At 39.8% G+C, this 13,248-nt stretch overlaps 1 protein-coding gene across 1 annotated transcript in view; it reads left to right on the top strand.

Annotated features, from left to right (window-relative positions):
• The first annotated feature begins 551 nt into the window (after positions 1 to 551).
• The window catches only part of TMEM178A (transmembrane protein 178A), a 21,653-nt gene continuing 8,956 nt past the window's right edge, over positions 552 to 13,248 (top strand). Inside the window, exons 1-3 of the mRNA XM_010855561.1 lie at positions 552 to 700; positions 6,112 to 6,225; positions 9,282 to 9,419. Coding sequence (XP_010853863.1) covers positions 9,314 to 9,419 — 106 coding nt within the window. The 5' untranslated portion in view covers positions 552 to 700; positions 6,112 to 6,225; positions 9,282 to 9,313. The remainder of the gene's footprint in view (positions 701 to 6,111; positions 6,226 to 9,281; positions 9,420 to 13,248) is intronic.

Below are 13,248 nucleotides of genomic sequence, written 5' to 3'. Positions count from 1 at the left end.
AATCGATTTGACTTTCTGCTGTGATGGTGGAACAAATGTTTAAAGGATATAAAAGAGCTAATGGCAGGCCTCTGACCCTACTGCGATCTGTCCTTTCTCCATCTTTACCCCCACTTCTGCCTGAAATCTCGAATAATCTTTCAAGGGAGTGTAACTCCCGGGCTGTAGAGCATTTTCTTGCAAACTCAAGGAAGTTGCTCTGGGTTCCCCACCATACTCCTAATCTTTGGGATTTTAGGTGCTCCATTCAGATCTTGTCACTCTCCACACTTCCTATGTCTTCTCATTTCAGAGTTCTTGGCAGTTTAAATTTAGCCTGGAAGCCTCCTGGGGAAGGAAAGGTAATTTGGTTGCGTGTGCACTGCTTACCTCATTCCTGGCATGTGTGGGGAGCAGAAGAACACTGGGCTGGCCGGTCGCCTCCTTTCTGCTACTGCCTCTGCCCCCTGGGATCACACCCATTTCCAGCAGGGGTGGAGGAGGAGATGGGCTCTGAGAGTATTAGTAATGATGTTTAGCAAGGGACCAAAGATATTCTTAGCACGGGAGTTGGTAGAAGGCCAGCCCTCTGAGTCTGAGAGAATTTCTTCCCAGTCCAACTGCATATCTAGCCTTAAGCAGCTTCTGTGAGATGCAGGAAGGATGAGGCCACCGAGTCAACCATGAGCCAATCCAGTCTCTGAATAATGTGTGTTGAAAGGTATGGAAAATGTACAGACAGAAGCCTCAATTTGGGTATCAGGTTTGTTTCCAAAAGAGCATATGCTTGTACTAAACTGAAAAATTTGTTTTTCACTTCAAACTGACAGTTCATTTAATAACTACAGTTCTTGAATTTATGATTACCAGGGGGGAAGGGTGAGAGGAAAGGATAGATTGGGAGTTTGGGATTGACATGTATACACTCCCGTGTTTAAAATAAAATGCCTTTCCATGAAAACAAACTAACTACAGGTCTCACTACCCACAGAATTAAGAGGCATTTCTAAAAGAGTTAAGGATTCCTAACTTTCCTGAGTGAGCATTATGCAAAGTTTGGGTGACACTGTATATGTTAAAGTGTGGTTATTGCTTTGTACTTTGTACTATTGCTTTGGTCTAGTTACTTAACCTTTGTGAGCATCAGATTTTTCTTCCCACCTAATGGAATTAATAATACCTATTTTATGTCTAATTCTTAGGGGAATTGGTGAGTACCAAATGAATTTTGACAAATGCTTTTTTTTTTTTCATCTATGAGGTGGTTTCTGCACTTCATTCTATCGATAAGGCGTATTATATCAATTCATCTTCTTATGTTGAACCAACCTTACCATCCTGGCATAAATTGCATTTAGTCATGATGTTCTATCCTTTTTATATGTTGGTGAATTCAGTTTGCTAGTACTTTATTGAGGACTTTTGAATACATAGTCATAAGAAATGTTTTATAATATTCTTTTCTTGTGATGCCTTTGTTTTTCATATCAGGGCAAACCTGGCCTCATCCAATGATTTGGGAATTGTTCCCTCCTCTTTTTTTTTTTTTAAGAGTTTATGAAACATGGTTAATTCTTCTTTAAACATTTGGTAAAGTTCACCAGTGAAGCTCTTTGGTTCTGGACTTTCCTTTGTGGGAATTTTTTTTTTTTTTTTAAACTAAGTCGATAACTAACTCAAGGCTCTTTAGTTGATATCGATCGGTTTACATGTTCTATTTCTTCTTGAGTCAGTTTTGGTAATTTGCGTCTCTCTAGGAAGTTCTCATATAATCTGTAGTATCTAATTTGTTGACATATAATTTTTTCACAGTATTCTCTTGTTACCATGTTTTGTTTTTGTAAAGTGTTGTCTTCTGTTTTGTTCCTGAATTTAGTAACTCAAGTTTTCTCTCCTTTTGCCTTGAATGGTCTAGATAAGGATTTATCAATTCTATTAATCTTTTAAAAAATAAATTTTTTAAAAAAACTTTCCTCATTTTTCTAGTCTCTACTAACTTTACTTCTACCCTAATTATGTAATCTCTCTGCTTTGGGTTTAGTTTGTTCTTCTCTTTTTAGTTTCTTCAGAAAGTCAGGCTGCTGATTTGAGACTTTCTCTTTTAATGTAGGCATTTTCAGGCGTAAATTCCCTCTAAGCACTGCTTTAACTGCATCTCATGCTGCTGCTGCTGCTAAGTCGCTTCAGTCGTGTCCATCTCTGTGCAACCCCATAGACGGCAGCCCACCAGGCTCCGCCGCCCCTGGGATTCTCCAGGCAAGAACACTGGAGTGGGTTGCCATTGCCTTCTCCGAGCTGCATGTCATAGATTTTCACATATTGTGATTTTGTTTTCATTAATCTCAAAGTGTTTTTAAACTTTCCTTGTAATTTCTTTTTGACTCATTTATTGTTTAGAAGTGTTACTTAATTTCCACAAATTTCTGAATTTCCAAAGTTTCCTTCTGTTATTGATTTCCAATTTCATTATATTGCAGTCAGAGAACATACTTTGCATGACTTTTAAATGCATTGAGACTTATTTTATTGCATAAAATATGGTGTATGCTGGGGAGTGTCTGATGTACGCTTGAAAATTATGTATATTCTGCTGTTTGGTGGAGTGTTCTGTAGATGCCTGTTTTGTCTAGTTGGTTTATAGTGTTGTTCAAATCTTCTGTTTATTTCTTGACTCTCCGCTATTCTACCATTATTAAAAGTGGAGTGCTAAAGTCTCCAAATATTATTGTTGAATTGTCTATTTCTTCCTTTAATTATGTCAGTTTTTTTTTTTTTTTAGTATTTTGGGGCTTTGTTGGCAAGTGGATAAAATGTGTTTAAAGTTGTTATATCTTCTTAGTGAGTTGACCCTTTTATCATTATAAAATGTCTTTCTTTGTCTCTAATAACAGTTTTTGTCTTAAAGTCTAATTTTGTTTGATATTAGTATGGATATTTCATCTCTCTTTTGGTGACTATTTTCATGGTGTATCTTCTTTCATCTTTTACTTCCAACCTACTTGTGTCTTTGAATCTGAAGTGTGTCTCTAGTGGGCATCACATAAGGATCATGTTGTTTTATCTGTAATGCAATCTCTGCTTTTGTTGGAATGTTTGGTCTATTTATATTTAGTGTAATTCCATTTATGTTTCCCTGTTTTGTAACATTACACATGTTTTTGTTGTTTGCTTGTTTCTCCATGTGGATTCAGTTACTGTTACTTCATTCAGCCTGAAGGACTTCCTTTACTATTTCTTATAGGGCAGGTCTGCTAGTGACGCATTCTGTCAGTTTTTGTTTAACTGGAAATGTCTTCATTTTCTGTTCATTTCTGAAGGATAACTTTGCTGAATTCAAAATTCTTGGTTGACAATCCTTCTTTCAGTGCTTTGAATACTCCCTCTGGCCTCCATGGTTTCTGATGAGAAATCAGTGTCCAGTCTTTTGGGGAGTCCTTACATATCATACACTGCTTTTTTTCTTGTGGTTTTCAAGAGTCTCCATCTTTGGCTTCCAAGAGTTTGATGATGGTGTGTCTGAATATGAGTTTGTCCTTTTTTTACTTCATCAAACTTCTTAGATGTATAGATTCATGTTTTTCATCAAATTGGGAAAGTTTTGACAATTATTTCTTCAAATATTCTTTTTGTCCCTTTTTCCTCTCCTCATTTCTGGGACTCCCATTATATTCCTCAGACTGGATTATATCAATTGATCTATCTTCAAGTTGACTGATTATTTTTCCTGCCTGCTCAAAACTTTGTTGAGCCCCTCTAATAAATGTTTAAATTTCAGTTATTATACTTTTCAACTTTTGATTTTCTATTTGTTTTTCTTTTCATACATTTCGTCACTTTACTAATATTCTCTATTTGGTGAGACATCATTCTCACACTTGCATTTAGCTCCTTGGACATGGTTTCCTTTAAGTCTTTTAACATATTTAGAACATTTGATTTAAAGTCTTGGTTAGGGACTTCCCTGGTGGTCCAGTGGTTAAGACTCCACATTTCCACTGCAGGGGGCAGGGGTTCAATCCATGGTTGGGGAGCTAAGATCTCACATATTTGGCAGTGTGTTAAAAACAGAAAACAAAAACCAAGAAACAAAACCTTGAATTGTGAAGCCTTGGTTAGATAAATCCAGTGTCTGGGCTTCTTCAGTGATAGTTTCTATTGACTGACCTATTTTTTTTCCTATGTATGACTCATATGTTCCTTTTCTGTGTTTGCTTTGTAGTTTTAAATTGAAACTGGGCATTTAAAATTATATAGCAATTCTGGAAATTAGATTCTCCCTCCTGCTCAGAGTTTGTTATTGTTTTTTGTGTCAATGGTTTTTTTTGTTTGTTTAGTGACTCTACTGAACTAATTCTGTGAAGTCTGTATCCTTTGTCATATGTAGGCCCTAAAGTCTCTGCTTGACTAGCTTAGTGGGAAGCTAATGACTATACAGAAATGTCCTTAACTGCCTAGAACCAATAGGTTACCAGTCTTTGCTGATGGACGGTGTGTGTGTGTTGGGGCATGTCGTTCAACTCTGCTTTAGCCCTTCAGTTCCTGCTTACACAGAGCCTCAAAGTTACCCCAAGGATGAGTATCAAGTAGAATGATAATTTTGAAAAACACAAATGTAAACCATTAATACATTTTCAGTCTGTTATCTATTATTATTCTCAGCCCAGATCATTTGCTCTTTGTAAGCACAGGAATTTTCTGACTTATAAACACATAACATATATAAACACTGAACTTATATACCTTATAGACCTCACAACCAAAGAGAAAAATAAAAGGGAGCTTTGAGCTTTTCGCAGAATCTATGGTTTCATAAGGAAAAGAAAAATAAGCTTCCAAAAAGCAGACATAGTCTTGGGTAGTATTTTTCAGCTGCCTGTATCAGAATTACTTGGGATGTTTGTTAAAAGTCAGGTTTGTGGCTCCGTCCCAAATCTTTTGATTCAGAATATCTTTGGTGAGGTCCAGGGGCTGCATGTTAAACTATCTCCCCCGGTGATTCTTACGAACACTAATGACTGAGAAATTATTTATGAGAGATGATTCTGTAGGTGCCTTCATGTCAGGGGCTAACTGGCTCATGATATTAACTGTGCTCAAATATTAATCTCCCTTTTCAATGTCTGATCTTTAAAAAAATTTCACTTTATTATTACATTTACTCCAAGTCTACCAATTAGAGATTTATTTGCATCCATGAGAATATTTTTTAACAGCTGCTTGAGTTAAAGGATTAACATTTACTCACAGCTCTTTAAAAATTAATCTAATCAGTTTGCATTTATCCAAACAACTGATCACGGTGATTTACAAGGAAACAACAAAGTTTTGTTATATTTTACTTTGAAAGGAAGATAGATACTTTTGTTGGATTCAGCAAATTTTAGGGGAAAAATAGGCCTGTGTTAATCTATGCAATAAAAGCATGGATTGGAAGGGAATATAGAAGTTGCTAGATAAAGTAGTAGGTATTTTCCCCTTTCAAAATATTATGCAAACAACCAGAAAAGGGAGGAAACACATTTCTTTCTCCTTTTAATATTACCCTTGCTTTTAGGACGTTGAATTCAGATCAATAAAATTTGTATTAAGGAATTACTTCAGCTACTCTAGGGCTAGTTAGGCTCTTGTGGGTTGTCTGGAGACCTAATTACCACTTAAACCATCATGTGGAAGATTCTTTATGGAAAAATGTCTTCTGGTTTACAAACAACACACTTCCTGATGTACTTTTTGATTATTTGAGAGTTTGAGGTTGGATCAAATTTGGATGCATGAGATTTATCTGTGTTAACATTCCAAGCTGATTTCTCCCAATCCTCTGTATACTTTTAGACCATGTCTCCTTGAGGAGTTTTGTGTTTAATTAACACAAATTCAATGTTGAAAAAAACAATTAAGGGAGTTTAGATTCTTATCAAATTTAATACATTCAAAGGTGGAAACATGATTTAAAAAATTATTTCATGTTTTGGGTTTTTACTGCTTTGACTTGTCTCTATTAATGAGAGTAATCAATAGACTCTTCTCCCTTGTCCCTTCAAGCCAGTTTAGGATGCATTACCCTGCCTTCAGTTTCCAGAATTCTATTACAAATGCACAAACTAGTAGCTCACATTTCTTATTTCCTTCAAGGTATTGCACAACGATGTACAGCCATCAAGTACCACTTTTCTCAGCCAATCCGCTTACGAAACATCCCTTTCAATTTGACCAAGACAATCCAGCAAGATGAATGGCACCTGCTTCGTGAGTATTTCCGGGAAAGGGTCAGAGAGGAAGCGGTGTCTTTCTGAACAAAAAGTATTCCCACCAGCCATTTCAGATCTGGACTGAAAGATGCTGTGCTGATCCTGCGTGGGCCTCTGGGCCCCATCTGACTTGGGCAGAGACTCAGAGGGTCATCTCACCATGCCGAGGTCACAGCTTGTTTGCAGATCAGACGTGTGAGAGTGAGGCGTGGGGTTCTGGGAGACAGTGCAGTGAGCTTGTCTGTCGTGGTGGCATCTGTATACAAGCCACATCCTGGGTGTTTCCTTTACCAAGTCATGGGGTACAAGACCCTGATCTGGTAATTGTCTCAATGAGCCCAGGAGATTATACCTTAGGTGCTCTTATTTTTGTTTTGTTTATCCAATATTCATTTTAGTTACCGTTTCTGTCTCAGACCTTGGTGTTTCTACTCAAATATCTTTATTGAGTGTATGTTATAATTTTCTCAGAAGGTGTCTGTTACTTCCACATCTTGATGGCAGGAACTCTTTTGTTACTGTCAGGAAAATGTGAAAGTCTAGAAAGGATCGTCAGCGTGACACCAAAGAAAACTGATATTTACCTGAAAACTATTGATTCGCATTGCCTAGGGATAGCTAATACAGGAAAGTAAAAAAAAAAAACTAGGCCTAATTCTTTTTAGTGTTTACCGCAGTCAGAGGTTGACATTGTCATTTCCAATGCAGTCAGTACAAGGACTTCAGTGATCTTGTTTGGTGACCAAAGTCACTACAAAGGCAGAGTTTCATTTTGCAAAGTAAAATCTCTCTGCAGAGCAAAGGGCTCTATTTTGAATCTCAAACACATAAATGGAAGCTCTTAAGATACTGCCCACAACAGTGGTATAATATTATAGATATTGTGATCGGCACATTTAGAACTTGGAAAGTCCTTGGCTTAAATGTGGTTTATTTCTTAATAAACCTGAAAATTCCTGAAAATTATTTTTGGCTGGCTGATCTTAATGGTCATTTCTCAACAGACCTTAGTTAGAGCCTTATCTAAGTGTTCTTATAATTACTTTTGAGCATGTTTGGGGTTCTTTGCCTTAATCATCTATCCAGAAAGCCACATAGTCATTGGTTTTAGGTGAGAAAAGATCATTACTGGGTCCTGAAAAAGAACCTTATCTCTTTACTCTGAGTTTGTACCCTGTCACTGCCCAACAAGACCACATTGAGCACTGTCCTCCTAATCCTCTTTGAGGTTCTCATGGGAAGATGCTTTCAGCAGTCTCAGGCGTGGCTCTTTCCAAGACAGTCACACTTGGTGATCTGTACCATGTTTACCAGATAAGCTTAACATGTCTGGTACTAATGCGAATCCCAAGTGGATTATATCTGAACCTTGTGTGTATACATTTTAATGGCCATAGAAAATAAAACTTGAATCACAGGGAATTTAGGAGGTTGTGAGATTATGGTGGCTGAGCTATGATGATATTGAATGTCTCAAAATGACCTACACTGTAATATTAAACAGCCCCTTTAAATGAACTGTGTCTGTGACCCCTAGCTCTGTGATGTATACACTTTCTCTTCTAGGCTGCAATGCCCTGATTCAGTATAGATGCTCTGAGCTGGAAATAAGAAATTCTTTTGAAAGAAAGGGATGAACCATGTGTGACAAGGCCAAGACTGGAAGCTACCGTAATTTACCCTGTATACACCACCCTGAGTTGCCCGGGAGCCACAGGAACACACAGTGAGGTGGTGTCTGCCTGGACACCTTCGCAGAGCCGCCCACATTCATGCAGCAGGGTGTGCCTATTGTCTGGGCTCTGTATGTGCATAGGTGTGCATGATCCACCTTGCCCAGGACTGTTGACTGGTCTCAGGGTCAGCCTTATGTTTGGGATCTATTGCTTTAAGAGGGATCAGAGAAATTTAGCCACAATTTTTAAAAGTATCTGCATTCAAATTTAAAAAAGGAGAGAGGAAAATAGAAAAAGAAAATAACAGGAGGGTGGGCAATCAGAGTATTCAGTGTTCATTGCTCAGTCATGTCTGAATCTTTGCAACCATGTGGACTATAGCCCACCAAGTTCCCCCATCCATAGAATTCTCTAGGCAAGAATAGTGGAATGGGTTACTATTCCCTTGCCCAGAGCATCTTCCTGACCCAGGGATTGGACCTGCCTCTCCTGTATTGCAGGCAGATTCTTTACCATCTGAGCCACCAGGGAAGCCCACGGCACCAAAGTACATGAAGTCAGTCCATCTCTTGGTTATGGCCCAGAAGGTGGGGAGGGGATGGGTTCCTGGCCCCGTGATCACAACCATTGGTGGTTTTGTGATAGACCAAACTTGACAGTTGCATATACAGTGGGCTTGGCCATGAAAACAGCCCTTCCTTAACCTGAGTACTTGGATGTGTGGGTTGTAGGACCTGTGTTTAAGGGGAGAGGGCCTTTATGAGCAGGTGTCTTATATGTGCATCTTGGGTCCCCTTTTAGGTACAACTGCTTTCACTTTCTCAAATTCTTTTTGAAAATAAGCAGGAGGAAATATAACTGAAAAATAAAATAATTGGCATCCTTGGTGTGCAGGTAAAACCATGTTTCACTGTAGCTGACTTTTTAGACTTTTTCCCCAAAGTCAAATTAATTACAGTCACTGCAGTTGGTGGTGACCTAGGTTTCTGTTGCTCTTTGAAGGATAATAAAGATCTTTTGCAGACCTTCTTCAGTTTGTTCAGTACAACCTTGTTTGTTTGCAAACAGACTCTTAGTTTGTTAAGTAACTCGTTATCTATAACCCTCATTTGCCCTGGTGTCCTCTGGTCTGTGTTCTACTTGGTATGGACTTTTCCATGGATTTAGAGAAGGCAGATGCTGATACCTCAATTCATTATACCCGGTCTGTCCTCTTACTGAATACATGGGAAGTTTATTTCCTAAATCACCTTGGCCCTATAGACACTATGCCTATCCATGCAACTTATTAATTTTCACAGTGTATACAGAGCTCTTCATTCTCTAATTTTCAATAACTCTCCTTCTTGTTATTTTGAATGTTTGTATTTGAGATTAGATTTAAGAAGAATCACTGCTGGCTTCCTGGGCATGGCTGTGGCTGTCCTGCTTTGTGGCTGCATTGTGGCCACGGTCAGCTTCTTCTGGGAGGAAAGCCTGACCCAGCATGTGGCTGGACTCCTTTTCCTCATGACAGGTACGTGGAGCACCTCTGACACCTTTCCCAGAAAAAGTGAAGGCTATTCTGCAGCATGTAGCTTCACTTTGTTATCTCTCTGTTAATTTTATTTTCACTTGTGAGAAAAGCAACCAAAAGGTTCTTTGGCTTTGGTAGGCAATACAGAATTTAAAGAAAATAGCAATGTTAAAAACACAGTCCTGATTTCCCTATTATGGTGCATTGCAAAATTAGATGGAGATGTCTTGGGTTTAATCTCCGAATGAGGCAGATCTGATTTTTCTGTCCCATTCTTTCATATTGCCCCCTAGCTCTGATGTGGACTCTTAGCAAAAGTGGACCATTGGTTCTCAGGAACCCTCCAGCAGAGGATGATAGCTCAGCACAGCCCATGCCTCTGGGCAGAAGGTCAGCTCAGTCCATCCTTAGTGATGGAGTCCCTGGTGTCATTTTTATGCACAAAAACACATTCATTCATTTTATTCTACAGATATTTTTTGAGGACTTACTGTGGGCCAGGCACTGCTTTACATACTAAAGACACACAGAGATTAAGGCAATAAAGTCCTTCTCCATTTCTGTTGTGGGGAGACACAAATGATCATTTATGACAGCCATAAAAGCTGTGAGAAAGAGAAACGAGTTGGCCTAGGGGACCCTATTCTAAATGGGGAGTGTGCTGTGGGCAGAGGAAGGCACAATGCCAAGCCCCAAGGAGGGCCGGGTTGATGCTTGTGTTTTGAGCTACAGAGAGACCAGTGTGGCCGGAGAGCAAGGAGGGGAGGGACAGCATCCTGTGAGGCAGAGAAGCGGGCAGTGGCTTGGATTTTAATCCAAGGGTGATGGAAGTCACCAGAAGGTTTTAAAATGAGCAGTGACTTCATTTTAAAGCAGGAGGTTGGGTGGGGAGTGTGTGGAGACACAGCTGGTGAAGGACATTTTTGCCTAAGAAGGAGTCAAAAGAGCTGAATTGAAGGCTGAAATTGAACGTGGCTTTGGGGAAAAAAACCTTTCCTCCTGCTGCTTCTCAGGACATGAGTGTGATAGTGATGAGTGAGTGCCAAGTTAGCAGTCTCACCCGAGTACGCTTAGCATTGGGGCGCTATTACTCTAGATGTGCAGGCACTTTGAATAAGCTTATTTTTGCTTCTCTGGAGTCCTGTTACTCAAGTGAGCATGACTGGGTTTTCTGACACTTCTCACTGTCACGGCCACTTACTCAAGCTGGTGTTAACTGGAGGCAGCAGCACCCCTCGGTGGTTGGCACTGTCTTCTCTGTCTTTCGTGACTGACAGGTAAATGGTCAACCAGTCAGCCCGCCTAACCCAGTTCTGCCACAGAGGCCCTTCCTTCTAAGTTCTGTGTGAGGCTGTAACTGGCAGTGATCTGGAATCTGGATGATCACTGTGAACAGAGCACTTAGAAGTCACCTGGGTCCTGAAAAATTCTTAGCAGAACATCTTTTCCAAATTTGGGGGATTACACAGAGACTGAAGGACTGTAGCCCTGGGAGGCTAAAAATCTTCTCCCTTTTCTTCCCTTCCTTTATTAGCTGAGGCCTCATTTTTCAAACTCTCGTCCTCATAGACATCAAAGTACAGATTCACTACCCCCAGCCCTGAAAAGGCCCCACGTTGTATCCTTAGGAAAATGAAAGGGGCTGAGGGTCAGACAAAAGCCTCAGTAGTATTAGTTTTTAAAGGACACTTTTAATGTGGGTAATGCATGGATAATTTAGGATGCTCTTAGATATAAAACAATTGTTGGCATAAAAATAAATCATAGGGCCATAAAAGCCAGCCTCAGTGAGCATTCCTTGGGAGGCGGAAGGGCTTGTTTAGTTTTAAATGAGAGGAGGTGGGAGTTCAGTCTTGGGTCGCTAGGAGCAGAATTAGGAACAGAGTTTCTTGAGCCAGGCCCACCTGCCTCCACTCAACCCTCAACTGAATGTGTAACTTCGGGCCAGACTGACTCAGGGCTCAGCAGGATTTATCATTCAAAGTCCCTGTGCAATTGTTAAACAAAAAAGAATAAGCAGAACAATAGCCACAATAGCAAAACCCCACTGCAACCCCCCTCCAAAATCCCAAACTTGTGAACTTGAAGTTTGATGACCAGTCCCGGAGGATAAACAGACACCACATAACACTGTTTGGCTTTTTTGTTTTTGATTTTGATTGTCCAAAAAACATTTTTTTTTTGGACTAAAGGGAAAATCCACTTATAGATGTCACCATCTGAAAAATTAGGTTGTTAAAATATTTTCCTTATCCTAAACCAAGTCTTGCCCACATCTTTGTCTCATGAAAACAAAAGTAAACAAAGGGGAGAGAAGTGGCTGTGGCTGTAAAAGGGTAGATAATTCAGGGCATTCTCATGATGGAAATGCCCTGTATCTGGACCATGAAAGTGGTCACATAATCTGCACACATGGTGACATTCCGTGGAACTAAGTGTGCACACACACAAGTGAGTGTATAAAAATGGTGAAATCTGAATAAGGTGGATGGATTGTATCATTGTCAGTTTCCTGGTTGTGCTATTATCCTAAAGTCATATAAGACATTACTGTTTGGGGAAATTGAGTGATGGGTAATGTAGGATCTTGCCTACACACAAGTTATTTTTTAATTGGGTTATAATTACAATGTTGTATTAATTTCTGCTGTACAACATGAATCAGTTGTAAGTGTACATGTGTCTCCTCTTTCTTGAGCCTCCTTCCCACTCATCCTCCATCCTACTCACCATTTTACTTCTTTCAACTGCATTTGAGTCTACAGTTATTTCAGAAGAGAAGGTTTAAAGAAAAAAAGAAGAAAAATGTTTGCAACCTTCATCATTTGGGAAGTATTTTGTTTTCTAGGCTTCCATTTAACATTCTACCAAATCCATTCCCCATGTCCCTATATTGTTCTGTGTTCCGTTTTTAATCAATTTTAATAGCTGCATTTTCTTCCATGGAGGGGATTTGCTGTGCTGTAGTCCTGTACTATGGGATTTAGGGAGGTTTGTTTCATTTTTGCTACTACAAATAATACCTTTCCATTTCCTTGTAAACACTGAGATAGCTGTGTTAATCCGCTGCGTGAGATAAATTAGCTATAGGACCTTTCCATGTAGCAGCAGCAGATGAGAGCAAATAAGGGTTAAAAGAATTGATTTTAATTAAGCAGAAATGTCTTCGGCAGTCCTAGTCAGCGTCACTCCCACCGATTTTTGATGCTAATCTTAGCCTCTTCTAAGGCGCTGGCATCTTCACTCTACCTGAATTTATTAGTCAAACCTTCAATGAAGATCCTCAGTGATGTGACAGTTAAGGTGTTAAAATGGAAACTTGGAAACAATCTCTCCTCCTGCTGTACTGCATACAGACAGCTCTTGATTACCCACATGTGGAACAGCAGGGTTGTAACTGTCACTTATCCTGATTCCCTTGGGGCTCTCAAGCAGTCCGCCAGCAGGGCCAAGGGCACAGGGCCCCAGATAAAACCTTCTGACTTCATGTCCTCTGGGTTACACACCCTGTCACTGAGGCGTATCCAGAGGACAAAGGAAATAAGACTAATGACCCAGGGTGGGGGGCTGCCCTTGACCAGACAGCACTGTCTTTGGGCACTGCTAGTGAGTATGTGCCTCAGCTTCAAGTGATGCTTTCATTAGATTAGCATTGTGATAGAATGATGATTATCATTTGTTAGACATATAAATCACCCCACTCCAGTACTCTTGCCTGGAAAATCCCATGGACGGAGGAGCCTGGTAGGCTGCAGTCCATGGGATCGCAAGGAGTCGGACACGACTGAGCAACTTCACTTTCACTTTTCACTTTCATGCCTGGAGAAGG

Source organism: Bison bison, unplaced genomic scaffold, assembly GCF_000754665.1.
Source record: "Bison bison bison isolate TAMUID 2011002044 unplaced genomic scaffold, Bison_UMD1.0 scf7180017864366, whole genome shotgun sequence".
Lineage (NCBI taxonomy): Eukaryota > Metazoa > Chordata > Mammalia > Artiodactyla > Bovidae > Bison > Bison bison.
Note: the sequence above shows the minus strand (reverse complement) of the source record. Positions and strands in the feature narration are given on the sequence as shown.